This window comes from Ovis aries, chromosome 12 (assembly GCF_016772045.2).
Source record: "Ovis aries strain OAR_USU_Benz2616 breed Rambouillet chromosome 12, ARS-UI_Ramb_v3.0, whole genome shotgun sequence".
In the NCBI taxonomy this organism is placed as follows: Eukaryota; Metazoa; Chordata; class Mammalia; order Artiodactyla; family Bovidae; genus Ovis; species Ovis aries.
Window position 1 is genome coordinate 70,671,766 of NC_056065.1, and position 24,762 is coordinate 70,696,527.

A 24,762-nucleotide genomic window follows, 5' to 3' on the forward strand; every position below is an offset into this window, starting at 1 on the left:
CAACCAAACCTCTGACTTATTTACAATTTGTAGGAAGCTTTGATATGAATGCCAGGCTTCTAGAAAATGATTATTAGGGCTCAAACCCAAGTACTATGGCCATAATTTTGGTGCTAGGATGGCCTAGAATAGTAATTGCAAGATCTCTATTATCTGCAGATCTTAATGTATTAAAAAATATTTTCCTTTGTCAACTTGGACGTTTTACCTCCTCATGCTGCTCCTATCGCTATTAACTCACCTAACTCAAATGTCTGGCCCTCATCCCTCTCCCTAACCTTTCACTCTTTAAAAAGAAATCAGCAATCTCCGAAATCCACTCCATATTAACTTAACCATATTTAATGCATATCTGTTTATTAGCCACCAAGCATAAACCATATTATGGGCTTTCTTTTTCTAAATTCTAATATGTTATCATGGATTTCTATTAAGTTTTAATCCACTTTAGAGGTTAATGTGGTTTCATGTAAGTATTGGGCTTCTAATTCTATTTGTCTTTAAAAACTGTTTTTAGCTATTTCAGAAAGAACTGCAAATCTAAAAAGTCTAAAGCTCTAAATATCAGCGAGCGGAAAAATACCTTTTGTTCCTTTACACACACAAAACTCAAGTCAAAGGAGGACCAAGTATGTAATTTTTGCAAGTGCCCCTTGCCTCAGAAAGTTCTAATATGAAGAAAATTACATAATTTAAATCCTTCAAACCCTGTGCTGTTCGTCAAGAACTCTTTAACTATTTAGATTTAGAATACCTAGAAAACACTCTCTCAGAATACTTATATTCACCAAGGTTAAAACGTTGTTTTCTAAGTGTTTATCCTTTTCTGTTTCTCCCTAAACTTATCTCTTGTTTTTCTTCAATCTTCAATTTTCATGGTAAAATTTTTGTTCTCTCCTGAATCTTTGTATTAATAGATAATTAGTAAGCAGGAGAATTCTAAGACTGAATTGCTATGCTGATTCATAAAGTAAATAATCTTTACTCCAAGATTATAGCTCAGTCACTCAAGACAAGGAAACACATGGTTTATCATAACTAAGAGGGAAAATCCTATTTCTAAAGATAAAACAAAATTCAAGGAAATATAAGGAAAATTCAAGGAAATTTGGAATCCTTACAGTATGTTTTAATGTTTTAATTTTAAAAGGTGAATGAAGATGAAAAGATTACCACTGAAGATAATAAATGTATAAATGATTTCACTGTAGTCATCTGAGCCTGTCATCACACATCTTAACTACTATATATTAATTTTAACCTATATTTAAGTTATTTAAGACACATAATTCATGAGAACTTGCCATCCCATTCTTATTCTTTAAATACAGATTAACCTCACTTTTCTTCTTCCAAATGATTTTAATTTAAAATATATTACTACGACTGTTTGGTAGAGCTATAAGAGTATAAAGGAAGCTAAAATAAAATGCTATGATGTAGACCAAAAACATAAAAATAAGTAAAACACTTACAGGTTCTGTTAGTGTTGTATCTTTCTCCAGGAACTGTACAACACAGTAGGCTAGCTAAAATGAAAGGGACAGTTTATAAATGTTACTGAATGAAGTAACATTTAGTAATGCAGGATTTTTATATTTAGCTAACAAAACTACTTCATTTTAATAAACTTCAGTTTATGGCAATATATAAAAATAAATAGACCCATAATTATGTAAATAAGTTCTACTTAAAAAAGATGTCCTTTTTTAGTAGTAACTTCTGAATATTAAGTTAACTGAAATATTAAAGAAAATGTAGTTGGGCATATCAATCTTTCCATATTACTGAGGCGGTAGAGCAGTTCTTTGGGGAATTAAAAGTAACTGTCTTTGTCTTATAAATCAAAAATGTAACCATAGCCCACTAAACAAACAGATAAATAAAGCTGAGTGAAATAAGTCTAGCGCTAACATTTTAGTTTTTTAGCATGTTTCTAGCATGTATGCCTATACTGATATGATATTCTCTGAGTGTTAATAGAAGAAACCAAAATCATTCTCTAACTAGGTCACGGAGGCTAGACAGAACAGTCTGCAAATATGTGGGATGTATTCAAAGTCACACAGTTAATTAGGTCAGGGCCTGGACTAGAAAAGAACTTGATTTTTCCTATATCTATACTTAAAATGCATTGAGCTTATTTAAGAATACTAAATATCATCATGCTTTAAAAATTATGATATAATTAAAAATTTGCTTTGGGCAACTTACAAAGCAAATTGCTTAAGTATACTTAAAATTGCCACCTCAGTATTTCTCAGTTTCTCTGCCTTTATATCAGTTTTTGAAACAATGTTCATTTCACGTGAAATCTGCTACTTACCTGAGCATGAAACAAAGCTAATCCTTTTGCAGTATGCATAGGAATAAGAACCTTCATTAGAAATTGTTTATGTTCTGCTTTCAGTGGCAATGCAAAGCCATTGATAATACTGGAGGGAAAAAAAGGCAGGGGAAGGGTTACGTAGTTACTACTTTATTTCTAAGTTAGTACATCCCCAAGTACATAGGAACTGCTTTGCTTCAGGCCTGGTGTTGAATGACTTACTTATCTGCAACCTAAGTTAGACAGACTATCACTAGGAAGCCTGTTCCTCTAAGTCACACAATGGTCCCAAAAGAAAATGAGAACTGCCAATTTAATGTCCCAGTAAGAAATTTTACATTTTCTATAAAGTCTATCACTTATTGATGCCTTTATTTTTCTTCTCTAAAGTACAGGAGAGTCAGTATCACAATATTGTTAGAATTTTCAATATATTCTGAAGTAAACGGGTAGTTTCTCTTACTTTATTGAAAGTTCTGAAATTAAGAACAGTTCTCTCCATAATCATGCCCTAAATATTAACAGAGGAGACTAAAACCATTCTTTAAATAGAGGGTCTAAACTCTCAGGTTAATACTGCTATGTGGTGAACAAGAAGGCAAAAAAGTTCATAGAACTAAAATCAAAGGCTATAGATTCTTCTAAAAAGAACAGATGTACGGGAATGGTTTATCAACATTGGAACAAGAATGTAACTTCCTGTAACTTCATCAAAAATTCACTATAGCTTATTTCATCTCTTCCCAATCAGATCCTGGAAATTTCTGAGGCGGTCTGGCAAGATTAGGCATAAAATATGCCACAGTTTCAAAAGCAGGAAGTCTACTCTGAAACAGATGCTTTGTGTGGCACTACTTTAATATGCTGACCCCCTAAGAAGTTACAGTAAGAATTCAGTTGAGAAATTATGCCTTATACTGTATATTCAAATTATAAAATGTGAAATAATTTCTCTAATCCCAGCTAATATATTAATACACAAAACATTCAAAGTTACTTAATTCTTAAAAAGAACAAAAAACTGACTTACCTTCCTAAAATTTCAAGGAGTTCAGCAACACCATTGAAATGTTCTGTTTCATATATAAACCTGAATTTCAAACAAAGATATAAAGAAAAATATCAGAAAACTAAACTGAATGAAAGATGCAGGAAGGTACAAAGATTAAAGCAAAACCCCCTAATCGGAAGCACCTACTTAATGATTTCATTTATAAAGTAGTCAAGATAGGGCCCACATATATTTAATTAGCTTTGTCAGAACATCAACTGAAAATACTTTAAGAGCTATTGATTTAAACAGTATTTATACAGGATTTTTTAAAATAAGTGCTCAAACAGACAAGTTCTTCTCTCAGTAAAATTTAACCGTGAATAACATTTGTATTATCTATTAAAAACTGTCATTAGTACTATCCACTTAGATGAGAAGTTACAAGAAAAAGTTAGATGCAATCAAATGATATCCACAAAATAGGCTAGAAATGACTCGACTACTATCAGTTAAGTTCATAAGTTTCAGACATTAAAAACTAACCTAAAGAAATTGGAATAAAAAAATATGGAAGGGAAAAAAGTGCTATACATGAATATACAAATAATATACCTGAGGAAAATGTTGTTAATTTGTTTTCTGATGAATGCTCTTAATCCAAGAAATTTCCCATAAATTCGATGTAGAACAGTCTTCAGGAAGTCACGTTCTCTGGGATCTTCACTATCAAAAAGCTCCAGGAGCTTTAAAAAAAATCTGAGAAATTACTTTGTAAAAATAATTGAGCTAACACTTCACTCTAATTTTGATTCCCAGAAAATCTTTAAATTTTTTACAAAGACTCTGCACCCTATCAGATTGACTTTATTATTGCTAAATAATGGCACTAAAGAAGTGGCACTAAAGAATGGCACTAAAGCTTACGGAGTTATTTATTTTATTTCATTTTGAAAAAGAACGCACAATAAATCAAATGAACACTTCAAAAAAAAAGTGCAATTTTTTTTTGCCTTCCTACTCAATTTTAAAATTCTGTCCTACTCCTGGCTACTAAACATAGCTTATAATTTTAAACTGTTGAAATCTGAGATTTTTTAAAAATGCTTTTAGAATCTTAAGCTTGTAGATTGCAAATTGTTAAATAAATAAGTTTATATTACTGTGTTTTAAATAAAAAGTTGGATTTTCTTAGCAAAAAATAAAAATCTATTTATAAAATACAATTACCTATGAAGTCATCAAGGAATTTCATGTTCTGTACTTTGGGATTGTTATTAGATTGGTGCAAAAGTAATTGCTGTTCTGCACTGTTGAAGCCTGCTGTTTGGTATTGACATTGGAATACATTTTTAAGTAAATGTGGTTATGCTATACATCATTTTAATGTGTGTTTCTTGCTTTATGCTTTTTTGCTAATAAAAGCCCAATGACTTTCAGACTATGGAAATGATGTTAGACAAAAAGCAAACTTGAATGATTTTTCTATTTGAGTTCAAAATGGGTCGTAAAGCAGCAGAGACAACTCACAACATCGACAATGCATTTGGCCTGGGGACTGCTAACAAATGTACAGGCCGTGGTGGTTCAAGAAGTTTCACAAAGGAGATGACAGCCCTGAAGATGAGAAAGACAGGAGCTGGCCACCGGAAACTGACAGCGACCAGTTGAGAGCAATATTGAAATGGATCTTTTTACAAGGACATGAGAAGCTGCTGAAGAACTCAACACTGACCATCATACAGTCACTTGGCATTTGAAGGAAACTGGAAAGGTGAAAAAGCTCGGTAAGTGGATGCCTCGTGAGCCGACCATAAATCAAAAAGATCATCATTTTGAAATGTTGTCTTCTCTTATTCTATAATTCGTCAACAAACCATTTCTCGATTGGATTGTTGATGTGTGATGAAAAGTGGATTTTAAACGACAGCCGCTGATGACCAGCTCAGTGGGTGAACTGAGGAAAAGCTCCAAAGCATCTCCTAAAGCCAAACTTGCACCTCAAAAAGGTCATGGCCACTGTTTAGTCTGACCCACCACAGCTTTCTGATTCCCAGCGAAACCATTACACCTGAAAAGTATGCTCAGCAAATCAATGAGATCACCAAAAACTGCAATATCTGCAGTCAGCTTTGGAACAAAAAGGGCCCAATGCTCCATGACAACGCCTGACTGCAAGTCCCAAAAGTTGAATGAACTGGGTTACAAAGTTTTGCCTCATTCCCCATATTTACCTGACCTCCTGCCAACGCACTACCATTTCTTCAAGCATCTCGACAACTTTTTCAGGGAAAATGCTTCCACAACTAGTAGGAGGCAGAAAATGCTTTTCAAGACTTCGCTGAATCCTGAAGCATGGATTTTTTAGGAATAAACAAACATATCTCGTTGGCAAAAACGTGTTGATTGTAATGGTTCTTATTTTATTAATAAAGATGTGTTTAAGTATAGTTATAATGATTGAAAATTCACGGTCCAAAACTGCAATTACTTTTTCATCAATCTAATAATTACTGTCATGATAGGAAGCTCTGAACCTTGAAGTTTTTTTTCCATTTTGTCTTTAATTATATGTAATTGTTAATTTGTGTATCTCTTCTACACAAGTGCGTGTTCTTTGAGAATAGTGATGACTTCAGTTATAATCCTAAAGTGTCTTGTTTATTGTCTGCATTTGGTGTTTGCCAGATTAAGTACTGCATGAGGCTCCAGCTAAAAATATCCATAAAGCATGAGAATTTGTATTATTATACCTAATTGAGTCACTTCAAATTATTCTAATAACTATTCACTTAAGACACTCAAATACAAGTTTCTGATGTTGAGTTTACTTGGAAGATATGTTTTGAAATTAATAAAAGCAATCCTTAATTATTCAGGTCACTATGTCTAATTCAAGAACAAATATAATACAAGTCGATCCTCGGGGTCAATGTGAAATATTAGAGAACAGTTGTTAGCTAAGTAGAAAATCTATTTAAGTAAATATTTTGAAATATTATAATCTAAATAAAATAATTTGTTTTATATAATCACATTTATAACCTATTATATATAATCAAATCCTGATTGTGTCATCTTTCAGCTCTGTAAATTTGGACATGATCTAGCTCTTTATGTAACAGCAGATAAGGGCAGTGCCTGGCACATAAAAAGCACCAAATAATTCTTAGCTTCCTCCTTCAGGAAATGATTTGAGCACAACCTGGAATTACATATTTGTTTTCTTCTCTTGCAATAACAAACGTCCAAATTTATACTTCAGATTTTTCTCCTATACCTCTACATCTTAAACTTACCACCTAATTAAATAATTTCAAAATATAAAAGCTGAGAAATGTCACAGTAATATTTATTGAAGCAACACACTAAGAATACCTCAGAGCAGTGATCTGTGAAAGCACAGTGATGTAAACTGTTAGAAACAAATAATGAGGCCTTGGCTTCTTGGACAGTTCAGGCATTTAGAGTAGACGGTAGAAAATGGGTCCTATCCTACCAGTTTTCTTCCTGCTGCCCTCCAAACCCACTGAATAATCCACCAGCCAAAATACCTCAAACTCCAGGGTGAAGAAGCCCTACAGCAATTGTTCCACTCAACCTATTATCTTAAATACAATTTAACACAGCATTACTAAAGTTCCTTCGCTACTGCTAAGTCACTTCAGTCGTGTCCGACTCTGTGCGACCCCACAGACGGCAGCCCACCAGGCTCCCCCGTCCCTGGGATTCTCCAGGCAAGAACACTGGAGTGGGTTGTCATTTCCTTCTCCAATGCATGAAAGCGAAAGGTGAAAGTGAAGTCACTCAGTCATGTCCAACTTAGCGACCCCATGGACTGCAGCCTACCAGGCTCCTCCATCCATGGGATTTTCCAGGCAAGAGTACTGGAGTGTGGTGCCATAAAGTTCCTTAATACACTGTATTTCTTCTATAGCACAAGAGAGCTACAGAAGGAAACGTGCATTCATCTCTAATACCAAAATAACAGAGCTCCATTTAATGACTGTTTCTAACTTGGTATTGAAATGAAATCAACATTTTACAGTTAACACACATCTAGTATTTCGTCATAGTTTCTGAAGAACTACATGAAAGGTTAAAGGACAATGACAATGTTCTTCATTTATCAATACTTCACAGCACTAGTGAAAATACTTTACGTGGTAGCTGTAGCAGATGATCAGAAATTAACTCCAATACGTGGAGCTCATGAGCTTTATCCTAGGGGACACATAATGGTGGGAAGAAGGCAGCAAAGGTCCTTGTAATGATCTTTAATCCTGGCCTCAGCACTTCGTTACTGCCCTTCCACTCGTCCTCTGCCTTTCTTTAAAATGCTAATTACTTTAGAAAAGGAGAGTATCAAATTCCTAATGAGACCTCACTCACAGCTAAGTACTTCAAAAGAGAAAATGGACCCAGAGAAGTTTGCTCTACTTCACAATTTTGTCTAGGGCCAGTGAAGTCCTTTGTATTTGGAAGATGCCTGTAAGTTACTGAAAAGATTTTGAAAATAAAAATGAACACATTCTAAGAAACGAATTTTAAGTATTAGGCTCCAAAATAAAAAAAAATCCAGCTAACAATCAACTTATAAAAAGAAAGAAGGTATCACATATATTTAGCTCCTTTCCTTCTTAAATATTTTATCTGTGGTTTAGGAACTGGGTGGCTAGAATTCGTAAGGTGGGAAGGAGTAAGGGAGAAAAGGTAGTGACATAAAGCCCAAACTTCTGAAAATAATTTCATATTTATTTTCCCCCTCTCTGTCACAGTGCTTAGAACTATATGTCAAGTTCAAGCTCAAAGACTAAAAATTTTTTTAAATGGTTTTCCCCTTAGTTATACCAAATTTTCTAAGTTACACATTCCAACAAGGCTTGCTTTTCTGGTCTTTATAAAACAACTGTGAAAATTTAGGATTTAGACAGGATAATTTAATTGATATAACAGAAGGCAAACCTTGATTAAAAATACTCCTGTATTCTCAAAGCTACTTTACTTTTAGTTCTCATCATCTGGCAAGAATATTAGGTGCTGTTAAAAAGAAATCCTTAAACTTTTGAAAGACTATTTTAATCACAAGTTAATAAATCACTGCTGAAATGAATATAAGGAAATTTAAGACAGAAGAATTCCTTACCTGTTGTACAAATTTCTGATCAATGTATCGCTTTGCAATGCTAGGCTGGAAATCAGGGCTCTCCAAAAATCTCAAGAAGAATTCATACACCAACTGTAGGACAAAATGAAATAAAAGCCAAGATGAAGCCTATAAAATTTTACTGCATGTAAAATTCATATAAAAAACATACCTCCCTTAACAACTTAGTAATGAGATTTCAGATCTCATTATAAAATGTGATGAATTGGTAACATTTTTTTCAGAACTAAATATATACACACAATTTGTCTCCCAAGTTGGTACATTTTGGATTTATTGCTTTGCATCATTCATTGAAAATATTAACTTACAGGAGCCAGAAAACAAAGACGATGCCTATAAAATATTTAAGTTAGAAGACGTTGCACTCCATACTCACTGGGAACCTTTCTTCAGTGGTCTCCTAAACTACTTCACCTTAATTTCCAGAGTTACTTAAATGCAGGATCAGAAACCTCCAGATAAGAATAAACTGAATTGTAAGGAACAGTGTATCAGTATCAGTTTTAAAAAAGAGAAAAAGTTCAAGTCCTTCTATAAAACTACAGAGGGAAAAAAGTAACTAAATCGAAACCAGGATATCTTATCCACACTTTAGAAATAATTAACCAAATCCTCTACGTGCAGGGCTCAGAAATAAATGTCTGTGCACCACAGTGAATAAACTAAAAGCCCTAATAAGCCTTTACTTAAAAAGTGCTAAGCATCTTAAAAATACAGTACTGCCCTCTTAACCTCGAGTGCTAAGTTCTAAGCACCACCTCCCCATGACTGAATGGCACTGGACCCTTTTCTATTCATGGTTTCCATCCACAAATTTAATGCCTTTTCCAGCTTAACTGAGCACTTACCACGCACTGTGGCCATACCTTTTGTAGTCTGAGGTGTAACAGCAAAACCAGCGTGATTTTTTTTTTCCTTCCTCAGAATTTCACAGATAGAAGATTTATTACCACAAATAGCAATGTCAGCATATGCTTTTTTTCTTTCCTTATCCAGTTGAGAACTTTTACCTTTTCCTTAAAGTACTTCACAACTTCTCTCTGGCATCCCTAAAGGTTGTTGTTGTTTAGTCGCTAAGTCGTGTCCAACTCTTTTGCGACCCATGGACTGTAGCCTGCCAGGCTCCTCTGTCCGTGGGATTTCCCAGGCAAGAATACTGGGGTGGGATGCCACTTCCTTCTCCAGGGAATCTTTCCAAGCAAGGGATCAGACTCCGGCATTGGCAGGTGCATTCTTTAGCCCCACATCAGGGTTTCTTGAAGACAAGTGTTGCAATGCTGTGACAGTCAGCTTGGTAACAGAGGTAGAGTTGGACACGACTTAGCAACTGAACAACAATCGTCACCACCTGGGACCATCAGAAACCTAAGCACAGGAGTCTGAAGAACTTCTGGGCTGGTGAACACATCAAAGTGCTAAGAGGGTGGCACATGGAAAACCCGAGCCCTTTGCCACACCTTACCACATGCCTCGCTTCTATTTGGCTGTTTCTGAGTTTTATCCTTTATAACAAACTGGTAACAGTAAGTAAAGTGATTCCTTGAGTTCTGTGAGCTCTTATAACAAATTACTGAACTGGAAGAGTGGGTCATGGTAACCCCATATTTATAGCCAGTTAGTTAGACGGATGGGAGGCCCAGAATCGTGACTGTCACCTGCAGTGAGCAACAGTCTTGATGGACTGAGCCCTTCACCCTAGAGGTCCCTGCTAACTGTGGGCAGTCAGTGTCAGAATGAATAAACCGTAGGACACGCAGTGAGAATTGGAGAATTTCTTGGTATAGAAAATCTATGTATTTGGCATCGGAAATGGGGGTAGAAAAGACAAGTCTTCCTTTAGCTATGTTTAGTATGAATAGATAGTAGGCACTGTAAAGCTCATTCACATATTGGGGAAGTAAGACAAAAATAAAAACATAAAATGGTATATACACAAGAACTATATGGCAAAACTATTGAGTGCAGGAGACATTTAGAAAAGGGCTATATCACTGTGGGATAAGGTCAACAGGAAAAGTTTTAAGGACACACAATTTGAGCCCTGCATTAGACTTAATTTTGGACAAGAAGAAAGAGGAGGGCTTTTTATAAGATAAGTAGAAGAAGACAGTGTAGGGTAGAAGCTGGTGGGTATGGAATCAGAGATGCGGAATATTTACACAGATCCCGAGTTAAAAGCAGTGGTAAGGTGGGACCAAGTCAACCCTGAGTCAGAAATGGAGGGCTTAAGGCTTATTAATTTTAACAGCAATAGCATGTCTTCTGGGAAACTTATTTGACATCAAGCTCCAGATCAAAATGCACCCTCTAAATCACATACCCAGTTGAAACCTGCACCTATCACAGATATGACATGTATTTCTTACAGAGCTTTCATCAGCACTGTTTACCTGACACAGTGACCATTAATTAAGTGACCAGTCAGGATTAGCAGCGAATTGCTTTTATGCTACCAACTTAGCACCACTGAAGAGATGACGACGAAAAGTTAAACACATGTTGAATAATCCCAAACGGGCAGAATAAATACGAGTGATCTACAGAGCTAAAAATCTTCAATGTGGCACAACTAAGACCACATTTCTATAAAATTGCATCCTGTCTCCATTCACTCTCTCTATACCCTCTATCCTGCACTATTGTTTTTAATTCTATCTATCACACCCTGACATAGTATTAGTTATTCTTTCCCCCAAGAATGTAAGACAGTTTGCTTATCAGTTCAATACTTAACCCCCAATATTTAGAATAATGCCTAAAAACAACAGATGACCAATAAATATTTGCTGAATGAAATATCACAGTTGTTGAGAAACTGTATTTCTGTATTAAAGTTTCTCTATCTTATTCCACATGAAAAACTGATTTGCCCCAAGAACCTAAGAAACCATGCTGCAAAGGACAACAGATACTTTCAGCAATGAGTTTAACTCTTTAATAAAATGGCAAACTTCATGCATGAGCGGTGTATGGCTGGTCTTCCTATTCCTATAAGCCAAAAAGCACCCTAAAAAATGATAACTAACATAACTAAAAACTATAAGGAATGAAGGATAATCTTTCCTTTCTACTCAGTACTCACTGTGTCTTTCCTATGGTAGGTAAAATAAATAAAATTCTGGTCTTTACCAATAAAAGAGCTTAGAAGGCACAACACAAAACAGCAAAGATTCTTAATGTATTTGTAATATATTACTGTATTTGAAAATAAGACCTATACCAAAAGCTAAAGGAACTAGAAATGTTTGACCTAGAAAGGCAAAGATTTAAAAGCAACTTTAATGATTTACAAATATACAAAAGGCTCTTTTTCAAGGAATATGTTGACTGAATGTTTTCCAACCTCTATTAAGAGGAAGCTAACTCAAATGGAGTTTTAAAAATTCATCTAATATTTGAAAGAATTTATATAAGAATTAACATATACTAAGCTAAATGAGAGATAGTAAGTGCCTAGAACATTGCCTGCATGCATGCTAAGTTGCTTCAGTCATGTCCAATTATGTGCGACCCTATGGACTGTAGCCCACCAGGCTCCTCTGTCCATGGGATTCTCCAGGCAAGAATACTGGAGTGGGTGCCATGCAACCCAGGGGATCTTCCTGACCCAGGGATCAAACCCACATCTCTTCTGTCTCCTGCACTGGCAGGCAGGTTCTTACCACTAGTGCCACCTGCTGCCTAGGACACAGCAAACAGTAACAAAATCTTAGTTCTGTAAGAATCTTTTTCTCTCCTCTGTAATCCTTTTAAAAATAAGACATATTCTGTGTGAACCCTGAATAGCTTATATAGGATCAACCTGTTTTCCCTCCTGCTCTTTTAACTATAATAATTAAAAAGATAATTAATAACAAATAACTATGATAAAAAGGTTAAAGTAATAAAAATGTTTCTCAATCTTAAATAAGGATAAAAGATGTTTCTTTTCTATTTCTGTGTATAAGTGTTAGTGCATTAAGCTATGGTCCCTATAATTTTAGATTCTTGGAACATGCAAATATTTAAAATATAGTATCTGGTCAAGAAGTATTTGAACATGAAGGTGTACATTATAAAATATATATGTCCCCAGTTTAAATTTCTACTTATACAGATCATAAAGAAGAGTCTCTAGTCCCTAAAGCCAAGTTATCTTAAACAGGTCTATGTTCTATTCAGTATACTACATAATTGCATCTTAATTATCTGTGCCAAAAAGAGAACTGATAAAAGAAAACAAAAATACTACATAATCTGCCTGTATTCCAGGCTAGTAGAGCAGTCATGCCTCTCTATCTGTAACTACCTACATAGAAAATTATGTATCTTTTTGGTCTTCAATAAATATAAAGCAATAATATTTAGGAAAGAAAAATTTAAAATAACATAACTGTTGTATATTAATAATTATCATATAATATTTAGTAAATTAAAAGATATGACCAATCCACCAATCCCCTAGTACTGAAATGGCCTTTCTTTTGTTCTTTTCTTCTGTGTTTCTTTATTCCACTGTTCATTAGTATTTCCATTACAGTGTGGAAAAAAAAGTAAAAAGAAATTGTAAATTAGCACATTTTAAGAAAACTCATGAAAAGGTTGAAGAAACAAAATTTTGAAAGGTTTTGAAATTATCTGAGATTTTTCCCCTCATTGACTAAATTTAATGTTTTTTTTCACCCTACCAAGTTAATCTCTAGCAGCAAAGATCCAATAAGCTAAATGTATTAATAAAATGCAAACTTAGTACCAAACAAAAAATTTCAGGTGGATTCAAATAATATTAACAACCAGGACAGAAATTTTAATTGAGCAAATTTCATCAGTGCTACACTATAATTTCACTCATCAGAACAGCTTTAACATTTTACTGTAAAGAAAATACGATGACTAAATAGTAACAAATCCTACCAATCAGTTCACTTCATATTTAGCAGGCCATCTGACTGCCAGATTTAAAAACTGTATATCAAATTTAATTACTAGAAATATTTTAAACTATAAACACTTATATTTAGAGCAGAGCCTTTTAATCAGAAGACTATGAATGTATATTTCTTGTATGTCTCTGTGAATTTATCTCAGTGAACACACACTTTTTAAAAATCATATTTTGAAAGTAACTCACCATCCCCTAAAATTTAAGAACCATTAGTTTCAGCAAATTTAAGTGAAATCTCAGACCATACCAGTGAAAAACCAAAAGCACATTGTATGTATGGCTGAAATTTTAGTTAATTCTCAAGGGCATATAAAAATGTCTTAATGGAAAAACTATTTTTCAAAATTCAAAGACTGAAGAGATTCTTTTGAGATTATCCAACTACATGTGATCAAAAATATGTACAACTTAACAGCTAACGAGAATTTCATGCTTTTAAAACCTCTTTATTATTAAACCCAGTATTGCTGATTTTACAAAAACCATGGTATAAATTTCAGATGAACTGTGTGCAGTGCTACTAAAAAGTAGTTTACCACTTCAGATTTTCTATTCTATAAGCGCTAATGTGCTATTAAATCTTGAAAGTTTTATCAATTTACACTAATCCTAGAATTCTTCTTTCATTCTATTTGGATGTATAGGTGCTAGACAGATCAAATAAATAATGAAGCAGACTACTGCTTTAAAATGTCCCAAGTAGTTTAGAATATTAATTTCTTTCTCTTGTCTTTTATAATAAAATATAAAATGAAATGTCACTAAAAAATTCAAGTCCTTGCAAAATAAAAATCAACAATATAATCTGGGGGAATTCCCTGGCGGTCCAGTGGTTAGGACTTTGCACTTTCACTGACAAGGGCCTAGGAGGAACTAAGAGCCACATGCAAGCCACATGATGCTGCCAGAAAAAACCCAACCTTCCCCAAACTAAACAATATAATCTGAAGCAACACCGAGCACCCATATATGAAGCACGGTTCTTCTCTATCTCCCAGGGACTATGTAGAAAATAGCTGATGTTATCTATCCTATTGTCATTAACAAAGCTATCATTTTTCATTTTATTCAGGACAGACTCTTGTCTCCAATGGTTCAAGCCTGTGGCAGGCATTATAGATAAGCCAGTATAACACCCATTCCCTTCCCCCCGTATGTCTCTACTACTGAAGCTGGAAAAACTAAATATTCATTCCGTCAGTCTGCCTTTCAACTACAGTAATGGAAAAATTAAAGAGTAAAGAAAAAAGGGAAATCAGAAACAGTTCAACAAAATACAGAAAGAGATGAGAAAAACAAAAAGATTTCAAGGGAAAAGATACAGAGACAGAAGAACAGAATCAACATGAACAGCAGAAAGAAGAAGAAAAACGTGGTAGAATGAAATAAATACTAAAAAGTATACTGAAGAAAACGTTTCAGAAATAGAAGTGGGCTTTTACAGTGAAAGAACACCATTCAACTAGGAAAACTGATGTGAAAAGTCAACACTTACATATAGCTCAATAAAAGCAACTAGCCGTTAAAGGAAAAATATCTTTTGGGCATCCAAGCAAAACCACCAAGAATTTGAGAGAAAAAAAAATCAGACTGAAGACAATGGAATATTTAAGGTACTTAAGGAATTTAAGGAAAGAAGCTAAACCAAGGATTTTACATCAATTCAAGCTGATCTTTAAACGTGAAGGCTACAGACAAACTGCTATGAAATATGCAAGAACTCAGAGACCTTCTACTAAAGAATGAGCTTCAGATTACCAAGAAATGATCAGAAAAAATTTTCATAAGGATTGACAGTAAATATTAAATAAGTTTCCTACAGAACTAATGACAAGTGATGGGCATATAGGTATTTACTGTGAGAGTAAAAGTGTATTACTTATACTAGATGCTAGAGAGGCAGGAAGTAGAGGAAGAAAAGACTACTTACTAATTTCAATACTGTTCACTCTGGAGAATCAATAAACTAGCTACAAAAGAAAGCACCAAGGGTATTTCTTAAAGGTATCAGCATAAAGGCAACCATTATATACATATATATATATAATGTGTGTGTATATATGTATATATATACCTCTTTCTAAATATCAAAAGTACATCTTTTTTAAAAAGGGAGAATGAAAAGAAAACAGATACTATAGTTTAAAAAAAAATTGTGCTATGTTTTGTGCATGTGTTATCCCATTCAATTTTTATATAACCCCGTTTTATGCCAGCTTTGTAAAGGAGGATGCAGAGAAATTTAGCAGCTTAATTAACGTCATTTCCACAGGTAAGTTATCAAAACTGAGATTTGAGTAGAGGTCTGTCACCAGGATCATTTCCACTTCACCATACTTTGTAATAATAATTTTCTTGTATCTTGTTAGAATGTGTATATATAAACTTCTGTACCATTTAACTAAGGCACATCTGTACCTGTATAATTATACCTTTAAAAAGTCACTTATGAGGTCTAAAAAAAAAAAAAGTGATAGCTAGTGGGAGACCTTATTTAATGGTGTTAAATGAAGCTAAAAAGGTATGAATTAAAACTTCATAAGAATTTGTATATATCTGTCTTGGACCATAGGATGGTATCTAGGGGAAGCAGTAAAGTTTTTAATAATGCAGAACAAGGACACTGGAGCAATATTTTGCTATAAACCTTATCCTAACACTTACTTTTTGCATAATCTTGGGCAGGATTCTTGATCTATTTTAGCTTAATCTTAAGCTTATCCATAAAATATGAACAATAGCTACTTTTTATAGTGTTATTACACAACCTGCTCCAGTATTCTTTTCTGAAAAATCCCATGGACAGAGGAGACTGGCAGGTTACAGTCCATGGGGTTGCAGAGTTGGACACGACTGAGCACACACACAGAGACATACATAATTACCTAAACACGATCAGCAAGCCATCTGATAAACTAATATTATTGGTTGTATGTAGGCAAGTACAGGCTTCCCCTGTAGCTCAGTCGGTAAAGAATTTGCCTGCAGTGCAGGAGACCGGGGTTCGATCCCTGGGTTGGGAAGATCCCCTGGAGAAGGAAATGGCAACCCACTCCAGTATCCTTGCCTGGAAAATCTCATGGACAGAGGATCCTGGTGGATTGCAGTCCATGGGGTCGCAAAAAGTCGGGCACAACTGAGCGACTAACATAGGCAAATACATTTAATTCTCTAGAAAAACATTTCGTTGTGCTTGCCTGCAGATTTTAGGTCACTAACACTATCTTAGCTGGTTTTAGAAAAGTCAGAGGAACCGGAGATCAAACTGCCAACATCCAATGGATCATCGAAAAAGCAAGAGAGTTCCAGAAAAACATCTACTTCTGTTTTATTGACTATGCCAAAGTGTGGATCACAATAATCTGTGGAAAATTCTGAAAGAAGTGGGAATACCAGACCACCTGGCCTGCCTCTTGAGAAACCTATATGCAGGTCAGGAAGCAACAGCTAGAACTGGACATGGACAACAGACTGGTTCCAAACAGGTAAAGGAGTATGTCAAGGCTGTGTAGTGTCACCCTGCTTATTTAATTTATATACAGAGTACATCATGAGAAACGCTGGCTGGAAGAAGCACAAGCTGGAATCAAGATTGCCAGGGAAATATCAATAACCTCAGATATGCAGATGACAGCACCCTTACGCAGAAAGTGAAGAGGAACTAAAAAGCCTCTTGATGAAAGTGAAAGAGGAGAGTGAAAAAGTTGGCTTAAAGCTCAACATTCAGAAAACTATAAGATCATGGCATCTGGTCCCATCACTTCATGGGAAATAGATGGGGTAACAGTGGAAACAGTGTTAGACTTTATTTTTCTGGGCTCCAAAATCACTGCAGATGGTGATTGCAGCCATGAAATTAAAAGATGCTTACTCCTTGAAAGAAAAGTTATGACCAACCTAGACAGCATATTGAAAAGCAGAGACATTACTTTGCCAACAAAGGTCCGTCTAGTCAAGGCTATGGTTTTTCCAGTGGTCATGTATGGATGTGAGAGCTGGGCTGTGAAGAAAGCTGAGTGCTGAAGAATTGATGCTTTTGAACTGTGGTGCTGGAGAAGACTCTTGAGAGTCCCTTGGACTGCAAGGCGATCCAAGTAGTCCATTCTAAAGGAGATCAGTCCTGGGTGTTCTTTGGAAGGAATGATGCTAAAGCTGAAACTTTCAGTACTTTGGCCACCTCATGCAAAGAGCTGATTCACTGGAAAAAGACTCTGATGCTGGGAGGGATTGGGGGCAGGAGGAGAAGGGGACGACAGAGGAGATGGCTGGATGGCAACACCGACTCGATGGATGTGAGTTTGAGTGAACTCTAGGAGTTGGTTGTGGACAGGGAGGCCTGGTGTGCTGTAATTCATGGGGTTGCAAAGAGTCGGACATGACTGAGCGACTGAACTGAACTGAACTGACTGAACACTATCTTAAAAATACACAAATCATCCTTTCAGAATGGCTACCATCAAAAAGACCACAAACAACAAACGTTGGTGAGGATATGGAAAATAAAAGGAAGACTTGTGCACTACTGGTGGAAATGTAAACTGATAAAGTCACTGTGCAGAATAACATGGAGGTTCTACAAAAAACTAAAAGCAGAATTATCATACGACCCAGCAATTTCACTCCTCAGTGTATATCCAAAGAAAACAGAAACGCTAACTTGAAAAGATACATGCATCCCAATGTTCACAGCAGCAGTATCTACAATAGGCAAGATACGGACGCAACTTAAGTATCCATCAACAGATGAACAGATGAAAAAAATATAGTGTTATATTATGTGTGTATATATATATATATATATATATATATACACACACACACACACATACAAGGGAATACTACTCAGCTATAAAAAGAATGAAATTTTGCCATTTGCAACTACATAGATGAAACTGGAGAGTATTATGCTAAGTGAAATAAATGAGAGAAAGACAAACATCATATGATATCACTTAAGCATGAAATCTAAAAAATAAAGCAGACTAGTGAATACAACAACAAAAAAAAGCAGACTCACAGATATAAAGAACAAATGGGTGGTTACCACTGGGGAAAGGAAAGAAGGAAGAGGCAAGAAAGGAGTAGGGGACTACAAGGTACAAACAACTATTTATAATAGAAATAAGCCACAAGAATATATTATACAGCACAGGAAATATAGCCAATATTTTATAACTACAAATGGAGTATAATTTATAAAAAATACTGAATCACTGTTTATATACCTGGAACTAATACAATACTGTAAATCAACTATACCCCAATAAAAAATATTAAAGTCATTATAGTTGAAGCATTAGGCAAGAGTACCTTTTACTTTCTCCCTCATAGCTTTGCTTATTTTAAAAGTAAGAAAATATCTGTAAACTGAAGGCATCATATGGGTCTTCTCAGGGCATTTTAATTAGACATTCTGGAGAGCAAAAATAAAACCTAATGTATATAATAAAAAAACCAACAATCATAAAGACTAGCCATATAAAAACATGTGCGAAGAAACCCTGTAAGGGCTTCCCAGTTCGATTCCTGGGTTGGGAAGATCCCCTAGAGAAGGAAATGGCAACCCACTCCAGTGTTCTTACCTGAAAAATTCCACGGACAAAGAAGCCTGGGGGGCTACAGTCCGTGGGACTGCAGAGTTGGGTATGACTGAGCACCTGAGCACACACCCCGCCCCCCATGGCATGCATGCACGCACAAGAAACCCTAAGCACACATCAGTGTATTTCATAGCTATAATGGAACCTTTGTAACAGTTCTTAAATACAGCATAAGAGTTACAATATATTCTGCTCTGAATCTTATCTAAAGAGCCCTAGTTTTTTAAGTATTAAGTGTGGTAGCACCAATGTAATTCAGTTAACTGAGTGAACCTCAGATGACCTTATACTAAAGCCATGTATTTGAGGGGAATGTTTGAATAAAGAAGTTAGGGCTAGAAAGAATTGGCTGGAGAAGGTTTAATGGAAGAAATGGTCCTTCTCATAAAGTAAGTTTTTTATTACCAGTTTTCCAATAATTATGAGGAGTTGTCACACAGTGGCATTAGGGCAGGAAGACTATCCCTCCTTCAGTCTCAACTAAAAAGATGTGCTTCAGAGAGGACTTCTGCAATGGCAGAGTGAGGACTTCAGTATATTTGCTTTCCCACAAAAAAACAATGAAAATCACTTTGAGCTGGCAGAGAGAGAGGTCAGTAGAGATTATCTAGTTTGAGGTGCAAAAAGAAAGACTGGATACAAAACAACAGAGTTTCAAAGACCTGTGGGATACCATCAATCATACCAACGTACTACACATAATGGGAGTCTCAGAAGGAGAGGAGAAACAGGAAGGATTAATAGTTGAAGAAATGGCTAAAAACAATTCAAATTTGATGAAAAGTATTAATTTATACAATGAACTCAACTGGAGCTCAGTGGAGCTCCAACTAGAATAAAGTCAAAGAGATCCATATCTAGAGACATCATAATCAAACTGACAAACGTTAAAGACATGGAAAATTTTCAAAGCGGCAAGAGATAATGTATCACATACATCAGATCCTCATAAGATTAAGGACAGAAAACTATGGACATCAGAGGATCAGTGAGAGGACACCTTCAAAGTGTTAAGGGGAAAAGGCACTTGGCCAAGAATTCTATATCCAGCCAAACTGTCCTTCAAAAATGAAGGGACAATTAAGATATTCCCAGATTAATTGACGTGCCTTACAAGAAATATTACAGGGAATCCTTCAGGCTGAGAAGAAAGGACACCATATGAGTTCATAAGAAGAAAGAAAGAGCATGGGTAAAGGTAACTACATAGGTAAATACTGTGTTTTTATTTATAACTCTTTCATTTTGTTTTACAAGACAACCAAATAAAGCAATAATTACAAAACTGGGTTGATGGATGTACAATGCACAGGCATACTTCGGAGATATTGCAGGCTTGGTTCCAGGCCACCATAATAAAGTGAATTTTGCACTAAAGCAAGTCACATGAATTTTCCTGGCTTCCCAATGAATATAAAAGTTATGTTTATATTAGAGTCTATTAAATATGCAATCAATTATGTTTTATAAAAACAATGTACATACCTTAATTTAAAAATACTTTATTGCTAAAAATGCTGACCATCATCTGAGTCTTCAGCAGGTTGTAAACTTTTTGCAATAATAACATCAAAGATCACTGATCACAGATCATCATAAAAATATAACAATGTAAAAGTTTAAAATATTACAAGAATTATCAAAATGTGACACTGAGACATGAAGTAAGAAAATGGTGCTGATAGACTTGCTTGACACAAGGTTGCCACAAACCTTCAATTTGTAAAAAAATGCAATATCTGCAAAGTTCAATGAAGTAAAGTGCAATAAAATGCCTGCATAAAGATCCAATTTGTATGACAGTAACAGCACAGAAGAAGGGGGAGGGAATGGAGGTATACTGGACCAAAGTTTTATATACTACTAAAATTATTAAAATTGAATACTACTACTATTCAATCAAACTAGTTCGTTTTAAAACGTAATCCCTAGGGTTAGTACTAAGAAAATACCTCAAAAAAGTATAGTTAAAGAAACAAGGGAATTAAAATGGTACTCCAGAAAATCGTATTTAATACGAAACACAAAAACGGAGGAGTAGAGGAATGAGAAAGACATAAGACATAGAACAGCAAAATGTTGTTCAGTCGCTAGATTGTGTTCGATTCTGTGACCCCATGGAGCCTGCCAGGCTCCTCTGTCCATGGGAATTTCCCAGGCAAGAATAAGGGAATGGGTTGCCATTTTCTTCTCCAGGGGTTCTTCCCAATCCAAGGATAGAACCCACATCTCCTGCATTGCAGGCTGATTCTTTACCAATGAACTACCAGGGAAGGCCAAAACAGCAAACGTAAATTCTACCATACCAGCAATTACATTAAATATAAATGGATTAAACATTAGTCAAAAGCAGAGACTGTCAAAACTGATTAAAAAAAAACAAGGTTTCAACTACATGCTGTTTACAAGAGACAGTATTTCTTTAGCCACACTGTGTGGCTTGCAGGATCTTTGTTCCCTGACCATGGATTGAACTTAGGCCTTTAGCAGTGAAACTGAAAAGTCCTAACCACTGAACCACCAAGGAATTCCCAAGAGACACAATTTAGATTTAAAGAAACAAATAGATAAGAAGTCAATGTACAGAAAAGATATATATATCATGCAAACAGTAACCAAAAGAGAGTTAGACAGTAGCTGTAAAATACTATATAAATACAGTATTTATACAGTGGCTATAAATTTTTATAGTATTTATATATGTAAATTTATTAGTATTTATATAAATATAGTATTTAAATAGTGGTTATAGAATACTATTATCAGACAAAATGAATTTTAACAAAAAAACTGTAAAATGATTATAAACATGATTTATAAGACCCCAAAATACATGAATCAAAAGCTGACATAACAGAAGAGAGAAACAGACAATTCAACTGTAACAGTAGGAAATTTCAATATTTCATTTTCAATAGTGGAGAGAACTAGACAGAAGGTCAATAAGGAAACTGAAAACTTAAACAACCAACTAGATCTAAGAGATTTTAACACAACACTCCATCCAGCAACAACAGTATACACATTCTTCTCAAGCACACATGAAACATTCTCCATGATAAACTATATGCTAGGCCCAATACATTTAAAAGGATTGAAAACTTCAAAGTATATTCACCAACCACAATGGAATAAAATTATAAATCAGTAACAGAAAGAAATATGGGAGCCACAAATATGCAGAAATTAAGGCAAAAGTTGCTCAGTCCTGTCCGACTCTTTGTGACCCCATGGACTATACAGCCCATGGAATTCTCCAGGCCAGAATACTGGAGTGGGTACCCTATCCCCCCTTCTCCAAAGGATCTTCCCAACACAGGGACTGAACCCAGGTCTCTGGCATTGCAGGTGGACTCTTTACCAGCTGACCCATCAAGGAAGCCCAAGAATACTGGAATGGGTAGCCTATCCCTTCTCCAGTGGATCTTCCTGACCCAGGAATTGAACCAGGGTCTCCTGCATTACAGGCAGATTCTTTACCAGCTGAGCTACTAGGGAAGCCCAGTCCCTCAGTTGTACCCAACTCTTTGCAACTCCATGGACGATAGTCCATGGAATTCTCAGGCCAGAATACTGGAGTGGGTAGCCTTCCCTTCTCCAGGGGATCTTCCCAATCAAGGGATCAAACCCAGGTCTCCCGCCTTGCAGGCAGACTCTTTACAAGCTGAGCCACAAGGGAAGCCCCAAAATTAAACACATTAGTAAATAACTAATGGGCCAAATAAGTCACAGAGGAAGTTAGAAAACACTTTGAAAAGAATGAAAATAAAAACACAGCATGTCAAAACTTCTGGGAAACATGTTAAACAAAGACTTACACATTCATACCAGTTCTAGTCACAAAGGCCAAAAAGCAGAAACCACCTAACTGTCCATCTACTAATTAATGGATAAACAAAATGTGGTATGTCCATACACTGGAATAGTATTCAGCCATTAAAAGGAATGACATATTGATACATGTTACAATATTGATGAACCCTGAAAATATTATGTTAAGCATTTAAGGCAAATCCATAGACACAGAGAGTAGATTAATAGCGGCCAGTGGCTAGGTGGTAGACGGCAGGTAAAGAATGGGAACTGACTGTTAATGACAAGGGTGTTTCCATCTGGGGTGATGAAAAGATTGTGGATGATGAAAAGGTAATGAAAAGGTGCCTATTACACTAGGTAATAGTGATGGCTGCATAGCATTACGAATGTACTTAATGTTATGGAATATACTTTAAAACTGTTTAAAAGGTAAATGTTAAGTGTAATTTACAATTAAAAAAATGAAAAGCAATATTTTGGGAAAAGGAAATGTTAAGAAAATGTATTAAAAATCTAGTACTTTAAATAGACACTCAAATCTAAAACTGAGTTCCATGATTTCAGCAAAACAGCATAAATGTAAAAATTTTTTAAATAAAATTATGTTCCATACTTGTATGTGAGGCCAAGAGGCCTCAAGTGTGGGTTCATCCTCTTCTGGATCAAAATCTGGATTATCACTTGGAGGAAGAGTTCGGAAGATGTTAGCACTGATCTGTAAAGAAAAATAAATTTAGACTTCTATTCTCTGTTGTTCAGTTAAACTTAAAAATGCAAAATGAAATATTTTAAAGACAACTTTAAGAAAAAAGCTGTGACTATAAGTCTAGCTCAAAACCTATAAACCTCTTCAAGATATGAAGGCAGCCATTTCTTTCTTTCTTTTCTCTATCCCATAACTCTGACCTCTAAAGACATCAAATTTCATACAGACTACCTCCAGATTCCTCTTTAAATCACAAATTTTTTTTTCAAAGTTTTGCTTAAAAAAAAAAGTGGAGGGGAGGAAACTGCGGGAGGGGAGCATAAAGTTCCTAACTCTCCCTATCCCTAACTTATTCTTTTCATCGTTCCACAACTTCTCCCATACTTTAACCCAGACTTTTACTTACCTTATAACCCAAAAGAGTTTGGTAAAATATCTCTAGTCTTACACACACACCACATTTTATAAAGAGAAGGAGGATGGGGGTATATAGCCATTACAGACACAGTTTATAATACCTCATGATGATTTGGCATCACCGACTCAATGGATATGGGTTTGGGTGGACTCCGGGAGTTGGTGACAGACAGGGATGCCTGGCGTGCTGCGGTTCATGGGGTTGCAGAATCAGACACAACTGAGAACTGAACTGATGATGATTTGATTTAGATGATTTGATTTCATTTACTCTGAGCCTTTTAAAAAATACTACTCTCTCTGAAATAAAAGTATGCTTTGAGACTCTTTATTTTAGATTCTAACTCATCTTGCACACTGTCTTAATACCAAAGTACGCTACAGTCCTTCTCTAGCAAAGAATAGATTGTGAGCCCAACTCAAAATTCTTTGAAGAATGATAAACAGACTGACAGACCAAATGGTTCAGTAAACACGTAAGACTAACATTTGAGGCATTGGTCATTTAAGATAAATTACTTGGGGAATAGAGGATGAGACAAATGTTTGGTTCAGTTCAGTTCAGTTCAGTTCAGTGGCTCAGTCATGTCCGACTCTTTGCAACCCCATCAATTGCAGCACGCCAGGCTTCCCTGTCCATCACCAACTCCTGGACTTTACTCAAACTCATGTCCATCAAGTCAGTGATGCCATCCAACCATCTCATCCTCTGTCGTCCCCTTCTCCTCCTGCCCCCAATCCCTCCCACCATCAGGGTCTTTTCAAATGAGTCAACTCTTCACATGAGGTGGCCAAAGTACTGGAGCTTC

At 35.5% G+C, this 24,762-nt stretch overlaps 1 protein-coding gene across 2 annotated transcripts in view; it reads right to left on the reverse strand.

Annotated features, from left to right (window-relative positions):
• The window catches only part of PPP2R5A (protein phosphatase 2 regulatory subunit B'alpha), a 68,610-nt gene that overhangs the window by 9,325 nt on the left and 34,523 nt on the right, over nucleotides 1-24,762 (reverse strand). For both annotated transcript variants that reach the window (XM_004013902.6, XM_042229230.2), the window contains 6 exons: nucleotides 23,444-23,545; nucleotides 8,467-8,559; nucleotides 3,936-4,066; nucleotides 3,360-3,419; nucleotides 2,327-2,435; nucleotides 1,476-1,529 (listed from right to left, as the gene is read on the reverse strand). In XM_004013902.6, coding sequence (XP_004013951.1) covers nucleotides 1,476-1,529; nucleotides 2,327-2,435; nucleotides 3,360-3,419; nucleotides 3,936-4,066; nucleotides 8,467-8,559; nucleotides 23,444-23,545 — 549 coding nt within the window. The remainder of the gene's footprint in view (nucleotides 1-1,475; nucleotides 1,530-2,326; nucleotides 2,436-3,359; nucleotides 3,420-3,935; nucleotides 4,067-8,466; nucleotides 8,560-23,443; nucleotides 23,546-24,762) is intronic.